The 25806-nt window shown below is 41.3% G+C and overlaps 2 protein-coding genes across 10 annotated transcripts in view; one reads left to right on the top strand and one right to left on the bottom strand.

The window, feature by feature from the left end:
* Positions 1–13119, top strand: part of washc1 (WASH complex subunit 1) — a 67095-nt gene extending 53976 nt beyond the window's left edge. For all 5 annotated transcript variants that reach the window (XM_008110429.3, XM_008110431.3, XM_008110432.3 and 2 more), the window contains 9 exons: positions 793–904; positions 1222–1368; positions 3239–3375; positions 5019–5151; positions 6368–6572; positions 7350–7508; positions 9184–9342; positions 11276–11341; positions 12362–13119. In XM_008110429.3, coding sequence (XP_008108636.1) covers positions 793–904; positions 1222–1368; positions 3239–3375; positions 5019–5151; positions 6368–6572; positions 7350–7508; positions 9184–9342; positions 11276–11341; positions 12362–12513 — 1270 coding nt within the window. In that variant the 3' untranslated portion in view covers positions 12514–13119. The remainder of the gene's footprint in view (positions 1–792; positions 905–1221; positions 1369–3238; positions 3376–5018; positions 5152–6367; positions 6573–7349; positions 7509–9183; positions 9343–11275; positions 11342–12361) is intronic.
* Positions 9491–25806, bottom strand: part of ddx11 (DEAD/H-box helicase 11) — a 38652-nt gene continuing 22336 nt past the window's right edge. For 2 of the 5 annotated variants that reach the window (XM_016993593.2, XM_062983102.1), the window contains 9 exons: positions 24501–24573; positions 22053–22156; positions 19932–20081; positions 18546–18614; positions 18317–18417; positions 18136–18220; positions 16672–16747; positions 15672–15826; positions 9491–15506 (listed from right to left, as the gene is read on the bottom strand). In XM_016993593.2, the coding sequence (XP_016849082.1) occupies positions 15462–15506; positions 15672–15826; positions 16672–16747; positions 18136–18220; positions 18317–18417; positions 18546–18614; positions 19932–20081; positions 22053–22156; positions 24501–24573 (858 nt within the window). In that variant the 3' untranslated portion in view covers positions 9491–15461. Of the gene's footprint in view, positions 15507–15671; positions 15827–16671; positions 16748–18135; positions 18221–18316; positions 18418–18545; positions 18615–19931; positions 20082–22052; positions 22157–24500; positions 24574–25806 lie in introns of those variants that run through there. The other 3 variants (XM_003220795.4, XR_010006898.1, XM_062983101.1) reach the window with 3 other exon arrangements.

Below are 25806 nucleotides of genomic sequence, written 5' to 3'. Positions count from 1 at the left end.
GTTTATACCAAACATGACCATGAAAGTGGTAGGACTTAGAGAGATGCCTCTTCTAAAGATCTCAGAACATAGACAGGCTCATATAGGAAGACACTGTCCTTCACATAGATTGGATAAAAGTTTTATATAATTTGATAGGCCATAACCAGTACTCGGAATTGTGATTTGAAACTGACTAGTACCAGGGAAGCTGTTATAATAAGAGAGTGCATGCTCCCTATAAACAGCCCCTATAAGCAATCTGGCTCCAGCTGAAATTTTCAACATACCCAAGGGCAGATATTGCTGGAAAAATGCACTTTGCGAAACAACTTCTCTATAGGAAATTAGATTATTATTCTTTTCCTCTCCACCTTCCATCATCATCAGCAGCAGCAGCACGAGGATTTTGGAGGAATTGATTTTAATCATATGTTTTATATTTTTATATTGTTTTAACTGTTTTATTGGATTTTCATTACTGTTTTAATTATGTGTGGGCATTGAATTGTTGCCAATTTGTACGCCGCCCTGAGTCCCTTCGGGTGAGAAGGGCGGGATATAAATGTTGTAAATAAATAAATAAATAAATAAATAAACCATTTATTCATTGCAAGTATTATATCAGAGTTGTTGGAACTGTGCAAATCACAGCTTTGTTTGGCAGTTGTGTTGCAAGATCTTGTTAAAGGTGCTTGTAGTGACCAACATCTGAAAAGGTTTTTCTTCTATTTAATCTGTATTTCACTGGGTGTACTTTTTTACTGTATAAATATGATTATACATTAACTAAAAATATACATTCATTCTTAGGATTTCCCAACAAGTGGAGACCAGGCAGAAACAGCTACGGGCAATCAATGACAGAGTCAGTCTTACCCAAGCCAAAATTGAGAAGATCAAAGGCAGCAAGAAAGCAATCAAGGTATTGGGTAGCTTGTTCTTATGCACTGCAGTACTTCCCTTACACCAGGACTGATGGTCAGACTAAATTGCATGAATGATTTTTAAAATATATAAACAGCAAGTTCAAGGCAGGGAGCACGCAACAGATCAAAATATTGTGAAGAGCAATGGAGAGGATTCTCATTGTGTGTACTGGAGGAAAAGCTTCCATTGGTTTGAACGTGGAATCCTTCCATCCAGGATATTTGTTTTGGAAACTGCCCTAAGAGCTACGGCTATTGGATATTATAGAAAAGCATTAAATATATAAATCTATTTTTGTATGTCTATCCCAAGGTATTTTCCAGTTCAAAATACCCTGCTCCTGAGCGACTGCAGGAATACTCCTCCATATTTGCTGGTGCCAAGGGTCCAGATGCCCAGAAACGGCAAAGGCGCAAGATTCAAAGCAAACACCGAACGTTGGATGATAAATCCTTGCAGGTTAGTGAGGGGGATACTTGGTTAAGATCTTCAAACAAAGAAGCAGGACTCCTCTTGATTTTAGATTTTCGCATGGAGATGGTTGTGAAGGCCTTATTGGAGATGGACAAAGTCTGATGGAGAATTTAGGGAAGCAGAAGAGATGAAGAGGTTTTCAGAAGTGGAATGGATTATCTCAGAGTGTGGTGGGCTCTCCTTCTTTGGAGGTCTTGAAGCATCTCATATGAATGTTCTAGTTTTTTATTTCTACATGGCAAGTGGTTGAATTAGATAGCCTTTGTGGTCCCTTCCAGCTTCATGATTCTTCTGATTCTAATTTGCTTTTCTGGGTACCAAATGCAAGTGCAGAATTATACCACTCAATACAACTCGGCACAACTGGTTTAAGCGGAAATGTCACCGCTAGGAAAATGGCCTATCTTCAAAGAGAATACAGTGCGTGACATCTACTTCTGGAGCCTGAAATGCATAGAAAAAGTATTTCCAAATAAGAGATCAGCTAACTGCCTCTGGGCTCCCACTTTCTTTCCTTTATAGAGAACCCAAAAATAAAGCTGTCTTTGAATAATTCAGTGTGTTAAAACTTTCCTGCAGTTCAGTGGAATCCAGGCCTGTCACAGTCAAAGTGGCATGAATATTTCAGTCTGGCCTCAGAATTCATGGAGAGTTGAGCTGCAGGGTGTGTAGAGAACATATTAACCCAGCCAAAGTAGAGGTCTTGCCACCTGCTCTTCTTGGCCCCCCGCTGCTGGCTGCCGAAAGAGTCCACCAATGAGTTTTCACAGGGATGTTGGTCAAACAAGCTTCATGGTTCAATCTCAAAAACCACAAGGTGTCTGCATAGAAAAATGTAGATTATGAATAAGTAAATTTATTTTACTATGGCATTAATTTGCCAAGCTCAGTACTGACTACTTGTAGGGATTCTCCCAGATTTCAGATATTCTTTGCAAGCCCTGCTTCTTGAGACCTTCTGAAGATGAAGGAGATTGTCCCTGGAGTTGTCTTTGAGATCAGTTAGACCAGGCATGGGCAAACTTCGGCCCTACAGGTAGTTTGGACTTCAACTCCCACAATTCCTAACATCCAGTAGGCTGTAAGGAATTGTGGGAGTTGAAGTCCAAAACACCTGGAGGTTTGCCCATGTCTGAGTTAAACTGTCTCTTCAGATATAGGCCAGGTCAGGAGAAACAGTCTGATGCAAATAGGGTTGTTGTGTGTTTTCCAGCCATGTTCCAGAAGCATTCTCTCCTGACGTTTCACCCACATCTATGGCAGGCATCCTCAGAGGTTGTACGTCTGATGCAAATAGTTCCATAGTAGGTTACATTGTAAAAAGTGACCCTTGGACTGTAGTCAGATAGTTTTAGGTCGCTGATCGGAATCAGAAGGCGGCAGGAAGATTGTAGTCAAAATGTTCATCTCTAATGGAACTATACATATTAAGCTATACATATGTTTTTGGACTAAGTCTCCCTATGCTTGCTAGAGCTCATGGGAATTGAAGTCAAGCAAGAGCTGGAGAGTCAAGATTGACCACTGCTGCCTTTAGAGGAAAATGGAAATGAAGGGATGTCGCAGTGGAGCTTAAACATACACTTTCCCCATGACACAACTGGGATCCCCACAGAGCGAGAGGAACATCCCTCTGGAAGGGAGCCTTGGAGTCTCTAGAGACGGAATGGTTCTATCCTAGCATTCCTGATGTGCAGTGTTCTTGACTTTCCCTAGCTAATATGGAGGCAAGCATTGCTGTAAGAATAAAGATTGCTTTAAAAAGTATGTTTCCTGAAAGATGACCAAGGAATCCGTTCATCACAAGTGTTGGTCCTAGTGGAGTACTGACTGCTGCATTGCTTGTGTTTTGTAGGAGAAGCCAGAATATTTCCCCGTCTGTGTCACTACAAAAGTCCATCAGGAAGATGATGCTGAAGAGGGTCTTGGCAGTCTCCCAAGGAATATTAGCTCTCTTAGTTCCCTTCTGCTCTTCAACACCACGGAGAACCTGTAAGTCTTGCTTAAAAAGGGCCTCACTCTGTCCGTTTTGAAGGGTCTTGAAATACTTGCATTTTATTTTTGAAGTGACTTCATCTGGTTTGGCATGCCAGAAAATCTCTCTCTTTCTGAGTGGGAAAGCTTTGAGTTGATAGCCCTGTAGACGCCCAGTTTCTCTGGCTAATTGTACAGTGTAAGGGATTTTTCTCCCTTTTCTCCAAACTCTTCAGTTTGACGTGTATATTCTGCATACCAGCCATGCTCTAAGCAACAATTCAAGTAGCACTGAATGTGAAGTTAAACAATTTTGGTGTGTTTTTTTTTTGATGGAGAGACAGATGAACTGTATTGAAGAGGGACAGTTCTATCAGGCTGAAAGATTTGTGTTTGCTCCTGCCCTTTTTCTGTGAACCTACAATATCTTCAAAGCACAGCTTACAAAAATCACTTTTAGGGTCCACAACCTCCTGTGCTCAATTTCAAATGGCTCTTTTTTTTGTGCTTGAAAGAAAAATTATCCTTGCTTCCAGTCCTGTCAGCAGTGAAATTTTACAAGGTATTGCATGAAAACCAGACTTTCAGTCTTTTTTCCCCCTTCACATTGTAGCACTTTGATTCTTCTTTAACTGCCATGGGATTTGCACTTTGGTGAGGCTGTAGCGCTTCTTAGCAGATTACATAAAATTATATACGTCACAAAACTACAAATTACATTCCATGGGATAAAGTCAAGGCAGTTCAAGCTGATATCAAAGTGTTTATAATTATGTAAGGTGAAAGAGACTTCCCAAATGCATATCTCTTTGAGCAAGCAGCAGTATCCAAACCTTTGTTTTTCACTGGTACAATAGAAATAGTAATTCAGCCAAAAAGTACATGGACAAAAATAAATGCTGCAAAAAAAAAAGACCTAGATAAAATTCAGATGTTCTTCCTCTGACTTTGCACCACTGCTGACTCTGTATCTTCGGGGTTTTATTTTACGAATTTTATTTTTATTCTGCCCTTTGAGACAAAGTCTTCTCAAGGTGGTTTACAGAGTATTCTTACAGCAATAAAATATCAGTATAATTAATAAAAGTGGCATTCTACAAGAATCCTAAATCTGACATTTACTTCTCTCTTGCCTCACATCCTATTTTTGTGAGTAAATTGGGTGAGAGCCCTTGACCAGCTCTTAATCTGCCAAATAGGTGCATTGACAGTGCCTTGAGGCTAGCAAGGAGAAGGAAATTTGGGCGGTTGAGGCCTCTGCCGCCATTTTCATTCCCTGTAAAGTCTCCAGAGATTGATGAAACCTAGAGACCCCTTTTCCTCTCTCTCTTCCCTGCCTGTTTAACTGATGGAATGAGTAACATTTTGTAGTTTCTTTTAGAGAACTTATTTTTAGAAGCATGTTAGAGGCACTTACAGGTATTATCTTCCTGTTTTATGACAATGGTTTATTATGAATAAGATTAAGGGTTTTTTTAAGTAATAGAAAGTAATAAGCAAGAAACTGAGATTTTTAAAACCTCAAAATATGCAACAAAATCTTTTTCAAATGTTATAACCATTAGTTGGAAAAAGAAATTGACTTTCCATTATTGCTCCTTATGTGTGTTCAGCAACAACTGATGAGCCTTTCTCTTCTCCCTATCCTATTCTTCTTGCAGATATAAGAAGTATGTATTCCTCGATCCTCTGGCTGGAGCCGTAACCAAGACCCATGTGGGTCTAGCAACTGAAACAGAGAAGCTCTTTGATGCCCCACTTTCTATCACAAAGAGAGGGCAGCTGGATCAGCAGGTGAGCCATTTATGTGCAAAGTGGGAAGACAGGAGAGATGCACCCATGGCTCCTATCTTTCTTGGTCCCAGATGTGGGGAAAGGATACTTAATGGACTACAAATCCCTGAATTGTCATCCATGCTGGCTGGGGGACTCCAGGAATTGTAGACACCCAAAATCACTTTTTCCATCTCAGGTCACAGGAGACAGTTACAAGGATTGCCTTATTTCAGCCTTAGCTCATGTTGGATGATTTGTTTATTGCATCCTATCCATCATTTTCATGTACTTCAGTTCCTGGGCTTTATTTATTTTGGGACATGAAAAACTGATACCTGCAAGTACAAGTACTTGTCTGTAGAAAGGAAGGTGAATAGATTTAAATTGTTGAAATAAAAGTGATTGTATAGTTGAGTTTAAAAGAAAATATAAGGCCAGATCTTCCTGGCAGTATCCCAAGATGTGGCTGAGAGCCAAAACAGAAGGGAGAATTTTTCTACCAACTGAACAGAACTTTGCCTAAATAAGAGTTCCAAGAACCGCCAGCCAAAGCATGATGACAATTAGTCCTGATCAGTTGATAACAATTCATCAGAAAGAAAATTCTAATGAGATCTAATTGCAAAACCTTGGTGTTAATAGAATAACATCATGTCCAGTTGGTGCAGTTCCTAAATTGGACATGTTTCACTCCTTCTTACATTGTTCTGCAGGGCCCGCTATATGCCTTAACAATGACTAATTAGTTTCAAGCAAGAAGGTCTTGCAAAGAATCTAGGCCTACTGTGTGCGTTTGTATATATTAAAACAGTACATAAACTAACTGTTTATAGCAGCCATGGTGTATCTCTGCAGATTTGGACAGAGCTTGGAAGTTGCTATTTGTTCATTCTCTCTCACACAGAATATTCTGAAACCAAGTTTTTGATGTGAACTCTATCCCCAACCCTTAGCATTCATGTTTGAATTCTCAATATTTTTTATGATTAGCCATGTCACCATCAGCATTTGGAACATTGTTGGTTGCTGAGTAGAAGATTCAGGGAACTAAGGTCTCCCAAAGTGATCCAAGTCTGGATAATAGAAGGAGTCTAGTTTCATTATCCACATATCTTTTTCCATGTTGTATCCAGTGGAGAAAATCTTGTTTCACTTGACTCACCCTGAGCTTTATTTCTTTCCAGGCAGTGAATGTCTGTCTGTAGTGACAATTAGTGTTTTTGTGATTTTTCAGATGGCTGAAAATTACTTCTATGTGCCAGATCTAGGGCAGGTGCCCGAGATCGATGTGCCATCTTATCTGCCTGACCTGCCTGGTATCGCTGCAGATCTCATGTACAGTGCTGACCTGGGCCCTGGCATTGCACCCTCTGCTCCTGGCACTGCAATTCCAGATTTGCCCACCTTCAACACTGAGCCTACTGAAAGTTTCCGGCAAGGTATTTCTTCCTCCTGTTTTGCCTCTGCAGTGGAGAGATGTATGTGAACATAAACTGGGGAGCATGAAGGAAAACTTGAGCATGGGATAGCCATACCTATTCACATTTCTGCCAAGGAATTCATGGTTGATTTGTTTCCCATGCTCCAAATCTGGATGCTATTGTAAAAAAAAGAATCTTTGTTAAAGGAATGCAAAAATATGCTAACTTCGATGTGAGTTGGGGTATTGTTGGGAGAACATACTAAGGCCTTTGTTAATCTGGCTTGTAGTGTGTCAAGAAAAGGAGTGGGTTTGTATCGGGTCTTATGCTTTCCAGCTTATGTGTATGTCACCTGGAGACAAGTGAATAAATGGGGCTGCCAAGTTTCCAGGCTAATCCATTTTAAGTAAGAAATGATGGCTCTAATCTGTGCCACCAGTTTAAAGAGTTAGACCCTGGTCATCTCTCATTATCTTTTATAGGTCTTTATAGGAGATAGTAATTTCAGGGGTGGCTTGTGACTCTTGTTCCTTAAGACGTTTAGGGTAGCACTGGTATGTATCTGGTTGGCAGCTGATAAATTAACCGCAACCTCTCAGCACAGTAAGGAGGGCTATTTCCATCTCTCTGCTGCATTATTTTCCATAACCCATATTGTTATATATTATTCTGTGGTTTTCCTAGCGTGAGACTTGCAAAATAGAGAGAGCATCTAGAGATGAATGACTAGAGGTAGAAAAGACTGGTATTTTCAAATGTTTAATCGTGTGATTATCAGCACTCTTGGTGTTTCAGATCTTCATGAGGGAGCACCTCCACCACCTCCTCCCCCGCCGCCTCCACCACCGCCACTGCCTGAAATGCCAGTTGGTGTCCCCCCACCCCCTCCTCCTCCACCTTTGGCCTTGCCCGAGTCTCAAGAGACCAAAGAGACAAGCGGTGCAGGGCCATCAGGTAAGTGCAATGGTTTGCAGCTGAGAAAACAAGCAACACAATAATGTAAAGCAACACATAGAGATTGTAGAATTATATATTCATTGAGTTGGAAGAGACCACACAAGTCATCCAGTCCAATCCCCTGCTATGCAGGAAAAGCACAATCAAAGCACTCCCAACAGATAGCCATCCAGCCTGTTTAAAAGCCTCCAAAGGAGTCTGCACCAGTCTGAAGCAGTGAGTTCCACTGTTAAACAACTCCTGTGGTCAGGAAGTTCTTCGTAATGTTCAGGTGGAATCTTTTTTCCCTGTAATTTGAACTAATTGCTCCAAGTGCTAGTCTCCAGGGTAGCAGAAATGAATAATACTCCCTATTCCTTATGACACCTTTTCAAATATTTTAACCAGTAAAAGTCTCCCAATCCTTAACTGTACATAAATTGAATTTTTGAGAAAGAGGATATTATACTTGGAAGTTTTGAATATTAAAATACTCTGTAAATATATCTACAAGACTAATGAGCAGTGTGGATAAACAAGGAAGAGATTACTACTTGAATTTGTGTTTTCAGTTTTGGAATGGCGAGTCAAATGGTAGCGTGCACTTTGTGGGGAGATGGGAGGAAGTAGCAGTTTCAAATGTATCTGGTTGTGTTGTATTGTGTTAGAATGCACTATATGGTATCCCATGTTTTAGTTTGTAATATATCATTGGAACATAATGAGACTTAAATATACAGTAGAGTCTCACTTATCCAAGCTAAACGGGCCGGCAGAAGCTTGGATAAGCGAATATGTTGGATAACAAGGAGGGATTAAGGAAAAGCCTATTAAACATCAAATTAGGTTATGATTTTACAAATTAAGCGCCAAAACATCATGTTATACAACAAATTTGACAGAAAAAATAGTTCAATACGCAGTAATGTTATGTAGTAATTATTGTATTTATGAATTTAACACCAAAATATCATGATACATTGAAAACATTGATGACAAAAATGGCTTGGATAAGCGAGGCTTGGATAAGTGAGACTCTACTGTAGTTCTAAAAAGTTAAAGTTCTCCAATCCTCACATACCAGGCAACAGCCACTTCTCCTGTTGATTGGGGTACCACTCACTCATTCTCACCTGTAAGTGACTTCCAATTGGAAGAGGAAGAGGACTGTTGCACTGGAAATCAGCCAGCTGGGCCAGATCAACAGAAGAACAGACCTGTCACTTGCAATGGCTGCTGAAGGGTAGAGCTAGGTTGGGACTGCTTAGCTTCAAGTCACAGCCAATATTTTTGTAGTGATTTCAAGTGTTCAGAATTCTCCTTGTGCATCATCCAATTGTAACCCATGGATGGGAATGATGTGGCTCTCCAGATGCAATGGAACTGTGATTCCCAGTATCTCTTAATAATTCAGTGCTTGACGGGAGTTGCAGCTCCAATAACACTTGGAAAACTATGCATTGCCCCTTTATGTTGCAAGCCTTATCACAATCGTGTAAGAGGTGGACAGCTGTAGCCCTTCAGATGACCGGTGAGGCTTACCAAGCCTTAACCAAGCTCCTGGCATAAAACAGCCAAACTTCTTGGAATTTTGCTATATTTATTCACCAGACATGGGATTACTGGTGGATAAAACTTGCAGAATTCTTCTGAGACCCCATTTCTCCCTGCCTCCCCCTTTCTCTCTCTGCAGCTGCTCTTCAGGGAGCACCAAAAGAAGTTGTGAATCCATCAAACGGCCGGGCCACTCTGCTTGAGTCCATCAGGCAGGCTGGTGGCATTGGGAAGGCCAAGCTCCGTAGTGTCAAGGAGCGGAAGATGGAAAAGAAAAAGCAAAAGGAAAAAGAACAAGGTATTTCCTGTTCTTCCCACTCACTTTTCATCTAAGTAGATCTGATTGATTTGTCTACTGGGTGTGTTGGATAGCACAGAATATGGCAATACCTAAAATCCTCACTACACACACAACAAATGGGTAAACTGAGTACTAATAATAATAATAATAATAATAATAATAATCTTTATTTATACCCCGCCACCATCTCCCCAACGGGGACTCGGGGCGGCTTACATGGGGCCATGCCCAGAACAATACAATATAACAAAATATAATAGAACAACAAATCATAGCACATTAAACAACACAATAAAAGAAAATATACACTACATTAAACAAGATCAAAGAACAATAAAACCAAGGGCGGGCCACATGAACACTAGATTAAAACTCGAGGTGAGAAAGGAAGTAGGAGTAAAAACCACAGAGGACAGGGTCATAAAGTGGCGGTGCGATCTGGAGGACAAATATTGAAGGAGAGCAGCAAAAGGGATGTATGTAGTGATTACTCTCCAAAGGCACAACAGAAGAGCCATGTTTTCAGGTCTTTCTTAAAGGCTGCTAGTGTGGGGGCTTGCCTAATCTCACCGGGCAGTGAGTTCCACAATCGGGGGGCCACAGCAGAGAAGGCCCTCTCCCTTGTTCCCACAAGGCGGGCCTGAGATATTGGCAGTGGTGACAGGAGAGCCTCCCCTGACGATCGAAGGGATCGGGCAGGTTTATGATAGGAGATACGGTCACGAAGGTAGGTGGGTCCCAAACCGTTTAGGGCTTTACAAGTGATGGTCTGTACCTTGAATTGGGACAAGCTCTGTTCCTCACTAGTTCCTGAATATACTAAGCAAACACCACATTTAACCTATGGCTGCAGGAAAGCATTAATGCGGAACTGAAAAAAACTGCTCTTCAGCTTTTCTTAGACTCTCCATTCTCATCAGCCCTAATGAGATCAGCATGGCCTGTGGTCAGGAATGTTGTTTGACAGTATATGGAGGACTATGTGTTTCCAATCTCTGCATTACTATCTTTCCCTCAGATGTTGTTTGTCTGATGGCATTTTTTTTTTTCGTGTCAGGAGCAACCGGAATTGCTTCTGGAGAGAATTGGCCCTCTGCAAGGATGTTGCCCAGGGGACACCCAGATGTTTTGCCATCCTTGTGGGAGGCTTCTCATATCCCCGCATGGAGCTGGAGCTGATAGAGGGAGCTCATCAGCGCTCTCCCCGGGTGGGATTCGAACCTGGCAGAGCCTTCAGGTCACCAACCCAATCTTCAAGTCACAAGGCTTTTATCCCCTAGGCCACTGGAGGCTGCATCTGATGGCATTGAATGTTTGCTATATGTATGTTCATTGTAATCTGCCCCGAGTCCCCTTCGGGGTGAGAAGGGCGGAATATAAATACTGTAAATAAATAAATAATACTTCTGCCACCCCGAAGGGGACTCAGGGTGGATTACAATAAACATATATATGGCAAACATTCAATTCCATCAGACAAACAACATACAGTATAGACACACAGAGGTAATTTTTTTAACATTTCCAGCTTCATGAGGGTATGCTCGATTCCGGTCACAGGGGGAGCTGTTGCTTCATCATCCACTAGTGACACCAAGTACTGTACTTCCTCATTCCTTTCCACAAGTTGCTGGCAGTTTTATGGTGTTGTAAATTAATTAAATTAGCCTCCTGCATAAAGCATATCTAAATTTCTACTTGACAGATGCAACTGTCTTTCGGACTGCTTAGGTAAACAGCAAACCGAGCTATTTAATGGTCGGGGGCTTAACCCAACCCGGGCTTTGAACTCATGACCTCTCAGTCAGTAGTGATTTATTGCAGCTGGTTACTAGCCAGCTGCGCCAAAGCCTGCCCCTTAATATTCTGAGCTTTTTGTGTCTTCCATTTCTGATTGGATGTTTGTGGTTTGGTTTTGTCTTTCTTCCAGTCAGCACAGGGCAAGGTGGGGACCTTATGTCAGATCTCTTCAACAAATTGGTCCTCAGACGCAAAGGTAAACTCCAACTATTTTGAGACTTACTGTGGAACGTATTGTAACAATGGGAGAATGTTTGGATAGTGGAACAAGGGAAGGGTTGATCTTATTTCCTTGGTGATGGAGCAAAGGGTGGACAAGTCCTTGGCCTTTGCACAAGGGACTGAAGACACCAGTTTTGCTGGGTCACAGCCAAGTAATGGGGTGAAATTGCTTTGTTGTAGGGTTTCATTCTGGCCTGATTATAGTGCCCTCTAAAGATCCCAGAAGCCCTCTTCTCTCTCTTCAGTGTTGCTGGTGGGCTGCATGTGGCCTTCAAATAAAATGTTAAGCTTCCAAAAGACACCCACACATAATCTATCTTTTCTTTTCTTCTTTTTTGTGCAACAATATATTTAAAAGTATTTTCCCAATCATAGAGGCATCTTAGGCCTATATAGTTTTCTAATAGAACAGGGCCAGGCCCCCAATCTCTACCCAACATCAGAAAGAAGTCTATTTTGATGTAGATTTCCAGTTATTTCTAGCTTTGGTTTTATTATATTATCATTATTGTTACTTATTTTACTGATATGGCATGTTGATGAGTTTTGAAGGAACGTGGAGATTCTGAAGTTGCCTAACCCTGCCTTATGTCTTTACTGAGCTTGGCTCAGAACTCTATAAAAGCCAATGTTTTTATTGGGCTCAATGTATTAAAAATAAGGTTTCATCTTCTGACCCCTGGGCTCCAAATATTTTTGAACTTATAAGTTTACCTGCTTTTTAAAAACAGTGTTTGAGCACAACAATTTCTCTGACATCTGCCATTTCATTTTGATATTTAACTTTGAGGGTAAATGTGCACTTCATTGCATTTGTTCCTTCCCAAATGCTGATTGCCTTAGCAAACAAGCACTTTCCTGCTTTCCAAGGCTAATGGGATCTCGATCCAAAGCCCCTAGATTTCAGCCATGCAGGCTTCTGCATTACATATCTTGAGGGGGAGGATGGCTCTTGCTTTGCATTAACAAGGTGCTTGCTCCTGCTATTTCACAGGCATCTCTGGCAAAGGGCCTGCAGCTGGAGGGGACAGCAATGCTCCTAACTTGCCCGCTGGTGCCTTTGGCCGCATATCGGACACTATCCCGCCTCTGCCTCCCCCGCAGCAGCCAGCTGGCGAAGACAATGAAGATGACTGGGAGTCCTAGACGGCTGCCTTCCTTTGGCAGAGAACTGCTTCAGCGTTGCCAACATGTGGCAGCCACTGGACTGAAAAAGAGGCATCTCAGAAAGAGGGAACCCTCATGTAACACAGAGACCATCTTGTGCAGTCTCTTTCTTTCCATTCTGGCTTGTTTCCCACTCCTGCAATGTATGCTCATTAGTGGATATTATTACTATTCAATTTGCCTCCTCTGCTGCCCACCAGTCTTCCAGTGTGAATTATCTCCTCCTTGTATATGCTGCCAAATCTGCTGCTGGGCAGCTGGTGCTCACTGACGATCAAAGCCAATTCTCTTCTTGGGTGAAAAGCCCCTGGTCAAGTATGATGTGACACTCACAATTCATGGAGGCAGTCCTTGCCTCCTGCAGTAGGACTCATCCTGGGACTGTTTTGCTAGGATAGAGATTTGGAAGGGAGAGACCTGAGTTCCAGGTACAGACAGGCAAGTAAGATTGGGAGAGACACTTACATCACTTAACTCCCCTATTTCCTTTCCATGTAGAACTAGCTCAGCAAGTAAAACTATTTGCCTTGCACATGTGAGTAGCTGACTAATTAAAAGTACCTCTTAATAAATGTAAACTTCTGAGGTGTTGTGTGTGTCAAATTCTCCTAAGGGGGGAAACTAGGCCTATAGCTTAGACGATTTTCTCAGGAACCACCTACTTCAGCCAGCTTTAGCTCATTAAGGGAAAGCAGGAGTTAACTGAAGGTGACGTCTGCAAAGTCAGGAAAAGTGCTATATATCACGTTCCAACCCTTTTTAGCTTCTCTCCTTTTTTAAAAACCATATTGTTACTAGCCACCTCAGTTTAGCAAGAAACCCCTAGGTGCCTTTAGTTTAATATTATAATAGCCCATTAAAATTTAAGTACATTTGAAGGTTCAATTCCTGCTCAACTGTGGAAACCCACTGCAAGACTTTGGGCTAGTTACGCACTCTCCGTCTCAGAAGAAGGTAAGGACAAACCTCTTCTGAACCAATTCTGCCAAGAAAACATCACAATAGGGTCACCATATATTAGAAATGACTGGAAGGCACACAGCTATTAAGATTCATTTGTATACACCTTAAACAATAATGAGTAAGGGGGTATTATATTAATAACAGCTAACATCCTTTTGGGGCATTATGTCAATCATTGCATTTTCTCCAGAAACAAATGGAAGAGGCAAGAGAAGGCCAACTGTGGCTCATCATCGTAGTGCTGATGGATTTAAGTTAAGCAGCCCCTATAATGAATGCAAATATAGCACACCATATATGGATCAATGGTAAGCACACATGGCTAACAATTGCAGTGCACAAAAGCAAAGCAGAGGCAATGCTCATTTACATGCAACTCTGTGCATCTCAATGCGCTACACATGTGCAAAGGTTCCACATTTGGAAGTCCGATGATGCTACTATCAATTAGCAATGACGATTGTGCTTGTCTAAAAAATGTTATGTTGCATGTATAGTACAAATTAAACCTATGTATGTCACTAATAGGATACCAGTTTGAATCTGCCTACTCCAAGTAGCTTGGCTGTCAAATGCCTGATTTCCTTCGCAGCTGCTAGGAAAGTTTTTTTCTTGGTAGATTTTTTTTCTCCTGCCTTCATTGGCATGGTGCACAAACAGGACTCTAGCTTCTGAGTGGAAGAAAAACATTAATAAATTCAATATTTAATTTTAATTACTAATATTTAATCTGGTCTACACATAGGTTACCAAATTTTAGAGCATTTGATTTGTAAAACTTTTAAAAACCCCACATAACAGGTTGCATGCAAGCCCCTGGCCAATTTGAAAAGTGGCACCCCAGGCATGTCGTTTGCCAGTACAGTAACCCACCTGGATTTTCATTTATCTCACCTGCCCTTTATATGACAAACGTGGGACACGTTTGTCATATAAAGGAAGACTCTGTCTCTCAATTATCTGTTCTACAAATGTAGAAGATGCTTTTTGCTTGAGGCATTAGCTGTAAGGATCCCTAGCTGCTTCATTATATTAAGGCAGCACACACTTGATCTGCAAACCCAAATGTCAAATGCAGTTTTGGGTACATCTCAGGAAACTTGTCTGGGCTAAGAATCTTGGTCATGTGCATAGAGCTCTTCAAAAATGTGTATTAGAGTCATGCATATATATCATTTTGATCACTCCTGGAAAATATTTTGTAGTGTGGCATCTTTGCTTGTGTACAAGTTGTTGCATAACATTGTGGCCACTTAAACTTTTGGGAGGCTGGAAAAATCAAAATAGTGCCTCAAAGGTTTTAGCCCCTTACCTCCATCCTGGCAGGAAGCTCATCTGGATGAAATACAACCATAGACCTGGCTTGTTCTTCTGTCAAGAGGAATTTTTGCTTAAAGTTCAGATAAATAAGCTGAAGCTAAGCATCCCTTTGGTAAAAGGATTTATTACACTTCTTAGCAGCCAGGCCTGGTGTTCAAATGCTACACAGACCCTCAATGAGTGTCCTTTTGGCAAATCATGAGTTGTACTCATTTTTTCCCTTGCATGTTTTAGCTGGCCACATTTAATGGGTTCTTCTTGCTTACAAAGCTGTTTGAAAGAGAAAAGGTTAATAATGTGGAGGCCTTTACAGTTGGGGAGGGGGGAGGCCTAAACCCCTTCTGGAATAATCTGCAATGACCTGTTCTGATCCTGAAGGTAAATGTCTCCCTTGGACTTTCAAACAAGACACATTCAGGATTGAAAGAGAGACTTAGACTACAAATGGTGCAAAAAGCAAAAGCTATGCTAGGGCTAACAATCCAACAACATCTGGAGAGCCACAGCCTCCCCACCTCTGCTCATTGTAAATGGAAAAAATGCTCTGTGAACAAAAGATGTGAAAAAAAATTGTAATTATTAGAATGGAAAAATATGTACACATTATCAACAATAAACCACGTGGTAATCTAAATCCGTTACCATCAAGAAGATACAGCTTCGCCATTTGATTTTTTCTCCCAATGGAACTGTAAGACAAAGTACAAGACACAAAACCAAAGTTAATATGGGGCGTAATACAACCCAGAAAAAATATTCCCAACCTATGTGGTTTATCAATTCCCATGTTCTTTAGGCTTCAATCATTCCATATAATCCACCTGTAACCTAGCAGAATCTGGTTTAGGGCTCACCTTTCTTAGTGCTGCAAATGCTGGCCCAAAACCAGCCTTGACCTGAGTTTGGCTTTTAATCCACTGGGGCAGCTTGTTGAAAATAGCTGGGCGTGAATACCTGTGATCTAAGAGCACAATACTAGCAAAGTCCTTTTGATGTCGAATGGCTCTCCCTGGAAGATAAGGCAAAGACAGAGTGATCACGTAGCACTGCTCACAACCATTACACCTGCCCTGCAACAGTAATCCTAGGTTTCCTTTGAAGAATGGGAATTGTATACACACAGATCTGAGCTATATGAATGAAACAATGGCTCATACTACAGGTTTCAGTTTAGCCACCCAATGTCTTTGTCCTTCAAGACGGATCATTATCTTGTGCAACGAAGTAAGATAGTTTATGTTTTGTAATATAGAAGTTTTATATTCATTGTTCAATATTAAGAGGGGAAGCTTTTTCACAGGAGGTCAGAGTATCCACCTAGCACAGAGCTTTTGCCTTACAACTCCAATGATCACTTAGGAGCCTAGGGTTATCTGTTCTAACCAATTTTAACTATTCTAGCCATGTTCTTAGTTTATACAAACACACAGCCTTCCAAGCTCTGAATCTTTGCAATAGACCCGGATAGGACCTAGGAATTTTTGCATATAACGAATTTTCTTCTTGATCCTTCACCCTTTAGTTGCAAAAGCAACCTTGCATGTAAATCTTCAGAAACATTTTATTGGACCACAATAATGCTTGCTGGTGATTCCACACAGGTCTACCAAGTTTCTCCCATGACCAGTTACCCAGGGAGAGCTACCCAAGTGCCTATTTGCCAGCTTGGGGTGATGTGTTAATGCTCTGAGAAGCCCTCTCCCTTAGCCTATTTGAATTTAGGCCATGTGCATCAAATAAACTTCTAGCGCTGACCATGGCTTTTAGCCATTAGTTCCAAAGGAGTTTCCCCAGCTAGGAAATCGAAGTGCCATTTTGGGGGAAGCTCAACCCCTCCGCTGCCAGTAGCCTTACCTATTGACTGGTTGACTGCTTTCATGCACAAGTTGTCAATGAGCATCCTGCCTGGGGCCTGGCCTGCTGCTTTGGGCTGGAGAGGGGAAACCAAGACAGCAGAAGGTGAATGAGCTACTTAACCTGTCAGTTCCTGTCTTTATTTCCAACTTCCTTGTTCCATCTTCTACCAGTAATAAACCAGAGAATATCCAAGCAGCACAGTTACCTAACCAGTCACAAGAACTAATACCTCATAGACAAGTTCAAAGTATAAGAGAGTTGAACAGAAGCAGAAGTTGGCCGGGTATTCTAGTCAAGGTACATTACCAATCCTAGTTGGAGCTGGGGTTGAAGAGAGATTAAGAGGATGGGCTCCTAAGGAAACCACATTGCCCTAATGAAATATGACAGACACCGTTAGGATGCCTAGGGCAAGGACAAACTGCTTGAGGGCAGAGGCGAAGATAAATTGCTTTTCAAAGCCAATGAACAGAAAAATGCCATGTAAAGCCTACAACATCAGCAGTGTTTAGGTACAGCACAAACAGCAGAAAATACTACAGAAACAAACGTCACCACTTTAAAACTTGGGACAGATGCTTCCCTTCTTTCTTTACTGCCGCTTTCCAAAAATAAATCTTTTTACGGGGAAACAACAGTATAATATTTTCCGGATGCAACAAACTGCCCCTGGCTCCATTTGTAGTTTTACGGGAAAGTTCACACATGCATCATGAATAGATGATATTGAAGCATCAAGTAGCCATGAATCACTCAAGCAAAATGAAATATGCATGGTTTCACCCCAACTTAGTCATAATTAATTTTCTGTTAAGTCAACCGAAGGAATCCCATGTTTCATAAGCAAATCCCAAGTTCTTCCACTTGATGCTATGTGTCACTATTGTAAATCACTAAATTGGTAAAGTAGCAGTTAAAATTCCATTATTCTAGTCTCTCTCAAGAATAGCAAAGGCTGGAAAGCAAAGGCTTTCAAGATCTGCTTTCAGTGGTGGGTCATATTTCAATTATAAGTCTTTTCCTAAGTCTCGGGCATTTTCTCCAGATTTCCATTTCCCTCTGCATAGCACAGCTCAGCTCAAGCCTCTCTGTTAGCATTTTCAAGCTGCTGGAGGCTGTTGTGCAGAGAAAAAAGAGGCAGAGAAGTACACTTTTACAGCCCATGCACAAAAAAACTGGATCCAACCCATTGGATCTTATAATTAATGTGATTGTAACAAGAGAAAAATAATAAGTCACAGTTTCAATCACAGCTCCCAGAACCCCCCAGCCAGAATTATGACAGGCCATGCTGGCAGTGAGACTGGGAGAATTTTCCTCAGCTTCTGTTCTTTGCTAACAGCACAGCAGACCACAACTGTAAAGGGAGAGATGCTTGAGGCAAGCACATTCTTGTACTGTTTTTGCAGAATACTGCTTAACAAACAGACTTAGCTTAGAAGCAATGTGGGGGCTATATACCATTGTCTTATTAAGGTATGCGATTTTCTCTTGAAGTTCTGGAGACTTGATGTTGGGATAGGGCATGCCCACCATGATCACACACCTGAGGAAAGAGGGGGAAGTTAAGCAGTGATGACATAATAGATAAACACACACATATACACAGCCCACACCTGTTGTTCACAAGCTAGTTATTTACCTTCCCAGATCATCAGAGAAATTGATTCCTTCACTCATCTTCCCACCAACTACTGAAAACAGCAGTGCACCTGTCATGGGCCCCCCTGTTTGGTTGCAACGCTGTGGTAGGGAAAGAAAAACATTCAACAGGCTGAAGGAGAAGTAATAGAACAAATACTGTACTCAGTTCTGAGGACAAGCCCTTCCCCAGGACTTTGCAGCCTGCCATTCCTCCCTCCGTCCCTCACCTTGATGCACTTGGCATACTCAGCCAGCACCTGCTCCACTTGGTTAGCTCTCTTTGGTTCTTGAAAAATCTATTAAAGGAATACTGTGTTACTTACTATTCAGGGAAGCTACATGAAAACATGCATGTACACACACAACAAGAGCCTTGGTGACCTATAGAGGCAGGTTGTTTCTGTATAAAAAGAGTGAAAAACTAAAATGGATTACAGCAGTGCATCAACTGAAAATGATTTAAGCTCTTTTAAGCACAAAGCTACTGTTAAATCCCTTCTTGACTATGGATGTTACTACTTGGAGTTGACAAACAGGCATAGGGGCCATCACGCAGTTATTCATTGCTGGTCTATCACCTCCCCATAACAAAACCTGTCAATAGTCCCTCATTGGACCACAGAGCTGAAACTTATTTGTGTGATAATCTTCTGCCAGTACAGAAATTACATCAGAGGTAGGATTGGCCCTCTTCCCCATTCTTTTCACTGTCATTTATCTTATTTTATTTTTTCTTCACTGCAATTGAACAGTTGCGGCTACTAAAATAAAAATAATAAATAATAAAAATAAATCTGTGGAGCCGCAAAACTGCCAGAGGGTGGAGTTCCACTGCTACCCAGAAGTATGGCTACAGATCTGCAAAGTAGTAGTAGTAGTAGTAGTAGTAATAATAATAATAATAATAATAATAATAATAATAATAATAATAATATACTGCTTGGTTTTCTCTGAAAGAGATTCAAAGCAGTAAACAGTGATAAAACAATACAATACAATTTTAAACTTAATAACTACATTAAAATAGAATTAAACTTATAACTATCTAAAAATGAATAATTAAAACCATTAAAAGTTATAAATAAATAAAAACACTGCACAAAACCCCCGACTTGATCTTAAAATGTTCTTCTTTAAAAGCCTCTCTGAATAAGCCTCTCTGGTTTTAGCCTTAATCACAACTGATGTGACCAAGAAATGAAACCCAGAGTAGGAATTGCAAGATTTGGCCCTTCGGTTTATAGAAATGTAACTTCTGATTTGCAAAAATTAAAAAATTACAAAGTCCCTGATTGGCTTGTACAGTTTCAATCTGAATCCTAAGCAAATATTATCATGCTCTCTGCACTTCCAGAAACCATGTAGCAGCAGTTAATGTAATTTAGATCCAAGTACAAATGATCAGGCGCCCAGCAAAAATCATTTATTCATTACTGGGTTGGAATTTGCCATATAAATGCCCTCTCTGCTTCTCCATGCAAGAAATGAGCACAATGCAAGGAAAGAGATGAACACTCTGAGCAGAGGCCCCTAATCAGCCAATAACTGTTTGGTTTTTAAAATGATCTGCTTTCATTTAAATACCCCATTCGCAGCACTGGCTGTGCAATCACCTTTTTCTTTGCAGCCAGTTGAGTTAGCAGCCCTGTCTTGCCCCAGTGCATGTACACTTGCTTCTCATATTCATAGGAAGGGAAGAAGCACACCATCCCACCAGGGACAATGTTGCACAAGTTGCAAAGAATCCTGCCTGTCTCCTCCATCTGAAAAAGAAGGAGAGAAGTGACCAGCAAGGTCTTCAGTGGGCAACCCAAATGCAAACTCCAAGCCACCCATTTTCGCCCCCAACTCCAATGGCAAATTTTATCAACATGGTAGGTAAAAAAGAGGAATGGTCCTACTTTCAAGCAAAGCACAGCCATTGCTCAAGATGACAGGATTGTACAATTGGCAATGAATTTGGTGGGACCAATATTCCTACTAGAAACTGCTTGTCCCTTGGGGCCGGGCTGTGGCACAGCTGTTGAGCAGCTGCCTTAAATCACTCTGACCATGAGGTCATGAGTTCGAGGCCAGCCCGTGGCGGGGTGAGCACCCGTCAATTAAAAATAAAAAATAGCCCCTGCTCGTTGCTGACCTAGCAACCCGAAAGATAGTTGCATCTATCAAGTAGGAGATAAGGTACCACTTATAAAGTGGGGAGGCAAGATTAACTAATTTACGACCTAGAATGAGGAAGTGCCGTCAGTGTGGATGATGAAGCAGCTGCTCCCCCCTGTGGCCAGAATCAAACATCCCCTCAGAAGGTTAACTTGCCTCTGCGTGTGTCTCTCAGTCTCTGTTTGATGTGTTTATGGGCATTGAATGTTTGCCCTATGTGTGTTATAATGTGATCTGCCCTGAGTCCCCTTCGGGGTGAGAAGGGCGGAATATAAATACTGTAAATAAATAAAATAAATAAATACAATGTATCTGATAACTAAGCACTCATTTCAGATACTGCTCATAACACAAATCTATCAATTCATCCCTAGGCAATGTAACAAGTCCAGCAAGAGGGGCACTAGGCCACCCTCCTCAACATAAGGCCTTCCAGCTGTGCTGGCGGACAACTCCCATTATCCCTCCCCCAGCAAACATGGCAAATGAGGGAATTACTACACCATATAAAAGAGCAGTTCGCCATATTTCACCAAACATCCCGCATCTATATATCCATATATATCGTGAAACAATTGAGTACGCATCACATTTTTAAACTTCTAAACAACACAGGAAAGCTTCTTCCAAAACACATCCTGGGATTACTTCCCCCAAAGCTTCCATTTCTCCTACGATTTCCATTTTGGTGCACAAGCTCATAGATCTGTTATTTTTCCTTTTTAACATGCTGGGTGCAGCTATTGGTTTGTTGGGCTAATGCAGGCCTCTTCGATCTGTGGCCCTTGAGGTGTTTTGAACTTCGTCTCCCAGAATTCCTGACTATTGAACAAGCTGCCTAGGGCTTCTGGGAGTCCGAGACCCAAACACCTGGAGGGCCATAAGGTTTAAGACGCCTGGTCTAATCTATTCTTCCCTTTCTTTCACTTTTGATGCTGATACAAGCTCAGTACATAATTCTAAAGATAGCTGCTTGTTTACATGGCCTGTTTCAAGTAGGCAAACACATTTCCAAAAGGCATTGGCTACAGCAGATTCGTACTTGGATTTCCCAGCTCAAGCTTTATTTCATTGTTTTCTGCAGATAGTCTACTGCAACCCATCTGCAAAAGTATGCGTTTCTCCATTCCTACCTTTACCATCCTACCAGTTCAGATGTTCAAAAAGCATCCAGCTAACAGAGAACAAAGAGGAGAAAGAGGAAGCTGGGTGGGCAAAAAAAAAAACCTTTGTAAAAAAGAACATCACTGTTGGAAACGGAGTTAACTGAGGTATACCTCTATATGAAAGTAGAGCATTACAAGCTTTGTTTCACATATAGAGCCTTCATGTTGCCCACCCCTTTTTAACATCCCACTAGAAAGAAATGTGAATTTATTGAGTCCTTTTCCCCAGGAACCAACCTCCAGAAGATCAGAATATTTCAGGAAAGTATTCTAAATTTACATCTGAATTCCTTCCAGATAAATCTGTGTAAAACCTAGTCCATATAGGAATGTCATTCCCATTTAGTCTTTATCTCCTTCACCAAGCTCAAAACATAAAGTACCACAGCAAGGGACAAAGATACTGACCATCTGAGGCAGGCCTCTCTTCTCATAGGTGAAGTCCAGCTGCTGATTGGATGGACCACTGCAGAGGATGATGGGTAAAATGTTGTCTGGGGGAATCACATGACCTGATAAACAAGCAATAGACAGAAAGAATAAGAGGCAGAAAAGCTGAACAGGCATCTCGTTACATGTGTTGGTAACTGGAGTAGGACAAGCTTACATCTCCCAGAGGTTTGGTCTACATCTCTTATTGCCCCTTACCACTTAACATCCTGATTGGGTGCTTCGGAGGGCTGCAGTCTCAACTATCTGGTGGGCCAAAGGCTCTCCAAGTCTGTTATATGCCAAGTGATGCATGATAGGTCCTCTGCATCCAGGTACTCTCAGTCCACACAGTAGATTTCACTAACCCGAGCAAAGAGCATGAAAAAGAGACCCTTCCCCCACTAGCATTTAAATAATCTGAAACACAGCCGGTAGATCAATGTGAATAGTATTCCCTCGCTACTTCGCGGTTCACTTTTTTTGCTTCCTCGCTGTTTTGCGGGTTTTCAATTAATATTAATGTACACATTTATCGCAGTATTTTTGCTGTTTTGCGGTGTGCAAAGGGTTTTGGAAGAGGGGGGGAAGGAAGAAATAAAGGGAGAGGGGGGAGAGGAGGGAAGAGTTGGAAATAAAAAAGGGTTATTTAGTTTCCATTCTTCTTCTGTGCCAGTGTACTGTATATTGTAACTGCTAACAAAGTACAGACTGCATTGTAGTAAGTGGTCTGTGGTTTGCTCTCCTCCACACATAGAATAATATAGTGTCCCTATTTTGCAGATTTTCACTTATTGCGGGTGGTCCTGGAACGTAACCCCTGCGATAAGTGAGGGAACACTGTAACTGAAAGGAAAAAAAAGGAAATTAAACTAGTGTAGAGAAAAAGTAGACTAGAATCCCCAATACTTTTTAAAAGCTGTTAAAACATTCAAGAAAAGAAATGGGAGTAGTTTGGTCATGGCCCTGAAAAATGTCTGGAAAAGCAGCATTTTCAGAATTCTGTAGATACAAGAAATCTGTACTAATTCTGCCTTGAAATTTAGAGATAGAAAAGATTACCTTTTCACTATTTATTTATTTATTTAAGGACTTTGTTTATCATCTTTCAACACATCAAGGCCCGCAAAGCAATGTACAATAAAAGCAGTATTCCATACTTTTCCAAGCTCTGGTCATGCATGGGTCAGTGCAGTACAGCAGTTGCACATGAGGACCTATGCTATAATGAGCCACCACAGCTCTTCTCCTAGGCATTCTGAACATTGCGGAGATCAGGGTGAGAAGATCAGAAAATCACTTCACTATGTCTCCGTAAGCACATGCTAAGTGATTACATTGCTTGTTGAAATTCTTCAGAAATTTCAGTAGGGAATTCAATCATTTTGCATCCAATTCTGGGGACGTTGACAGATGCTTCTCCATCAGGCATGGAATGGCTGGGGAAGGGGTTCACAGCAGGTGGAGGACTTTGTTTATTGAGGATGGAGGAACGGGATACCAACGTCTACAGTGAGCAGAAACACTTGCGTATACCACTTATAGTATGCCAGCCAATGAATGACACTTCTCTTATTCCATGTCAGACAGCACATTTGGGGAGAGGTTAGACATGTTTTCATGACAATATCCTAAGCCTCCAATAATCTCCAAAAGAAAATAAGCCTTTGAAATACCATCCAAAATTGTCTCTGTTTGGCAGGAGAGGCAGAAAAAGATGGTTTGGCTCTCAAGTAACATCATGTTTATGCTAATAGTGAACTTCTCTGAGCACCTGTTCTTATGTAATCAAAACAAAACCACCCCCACACAAGGAGGAGGGATGAACATGGTGAGGGGAGGTTGGCAGATGTACAAAAATCCCAAGGGTCTTATTAAAAAAGAAAGGATGGGGGACAAAACGTAACCTAAAAGAAACCCAAGAATTTAGTGTTGGAGAGGAAAATCAAAAGCCAGCAAGAATGTGGTATGGAACTGAGCTTATAATTGGGCCTAGCTGCTCATCCTCCTAAAGAACACTCCACACAACATCATTTTTACCATTTTTCAGTTGTCATTGACATATTGCCCTATTTTAAACAAGCCACTCTCAATTCATAGGTATTTGAGGTATGCAGACCACTGGTACCATAATTACATTCCTCATTTTAGTTTGAAGAAAAACACAATGGTTTCCCTTCCATCCCTGTTTTAGAGGGGCGTAAAAACAGCTGCTATTGCCAGATGATGCTGGCAGAGATTTCTCATGTAAAGCACACCCAGAGGTGAATGACAAGAAGAGCTGCTGTCAGCTGTGGCATTGTGGCAGGGAAGGATGGAGAGCAAGCGAAATTCAGCCCCACGCAGTGCCACCCCATCTGCCTGGGCCCACCTGTTGTGATTTCTGACACAAAAAGCACATTTCCCACCCGAAAAAAAAGTACTCACCACAGGAGAACTCTTCAATCCTGTCAGCACTGGCACCTGCGCTTTGGAGCAGCTGTTCCCGGAAATCAGCAATCTACAATTCAGGCAGAAAAACATTCTGAGGTTGTTTTTAACCCTTTAAAAACTTAACTTCTTGATATGCCCCACTCTTTGTTTAAATGCATGATCAAAACCATAAACGGGCCCTACTACTCCTCTCAAAGTTGCCATTTATCAGTCTGAGGGGCATTCCAGTGGAGACATTAATTGGGCAAACCTACTGCCACACTGATAGAATTTTACAGGTTATTTGCTTTCTACCGGTAACCTGCTTGTATTTTCTCAGCAGTTGTGAAAAAAGAAACCTCTTTTTATCAAAAAACAAAAAAGATTAAATTGTTTGTTTTTGAGTAAGCACAGTCCAGAAAGTAAATTCTGTAACTACTGCCCTAAAAATAAGTTTCCAAAACACCCCCCTCCTCCATTATCTCCTCTATTTGGTACCAGCTCTCTAAGGAAGGAAAGGTTCTGCTACTAACTGTGCCATCTCTCAAATAAGACCTCTACAGATTATTTAAATAAAGGCTTTCTGGAACTTTTAATCCCATAATTTACATTGGAGTGGAAATTACGAGGCCCACCAGATGCTGGACAGCACCTCAACACCCAAACTCCTCCTTGTTGGTCATGCTGGCAATGGGCTGCGGTGATTTACAAATATGAAGGGGAGAACAGTGCAATAGAAGACACAGAACCCTTTTCTCTGGACAACTCTTCCAGTAATTTTAGAATTCCTGAGATGATATTTAAAGCATATCTAAAGGTTAGAAACATCTATGTGTTTTTAAAGAAAAAGAACAAGCAAAACCGTACTATATAAGGAGCCAAAGTGAACCACATGGTCGAAGGATGGGCCACTGCTTTGGGATCCTGGACTGATTTTTTGGGGGGCGAAGCAGGCTGCCCAAATGACAGAAAATGAAAAGAATGAAACCAAAGTAGTCAAAACACCATTTCTGGGTTTGAAAAATTGATACTTTAAAATAATAAACAATGTAAAAAGGTCCTGAAAGCTCCCATATGTGTCAGTGTCTAAGTGGAAAAATCTTTTGTAAACAAAATGACCCCCAAAATTGGTCTACTTATAAATGGGTCAATGCGGGACCTCTGTTTGCTGTGGCTGCATCTTTGAAATGACTACTTGAGAAAAATGGTGACACTGATGGCTTTTGGGGGCTTCCCGACCAGAGCAACGAAAGAAGAACCAATGGGTCCTTCTTTATTTCAAGAGTGATACCTTGGCTGTTCCTCTGGCTTTTTGTTTCAT

This window comes from Anolis carolinensis, chromosome 5 (genome assembly GCF_035594765.1).
Source record: "Anolis carolinensis isolate JA03-04 chromosome 5, rAnoCar3.1.pri, whole genome shotgun sequence".
Taxonomy (NCBI): Eukaryota; Metazoa; Chordata; class Lepidosauria; order Squamata; family Dactyloidae; genus Anolis; species Anolis carolinensis.
The sequence above is the reverse complement of the archived record's forward strand: the minus strand, read 5'-3'. Positions and strand labels throughout refer to the sequence as shown.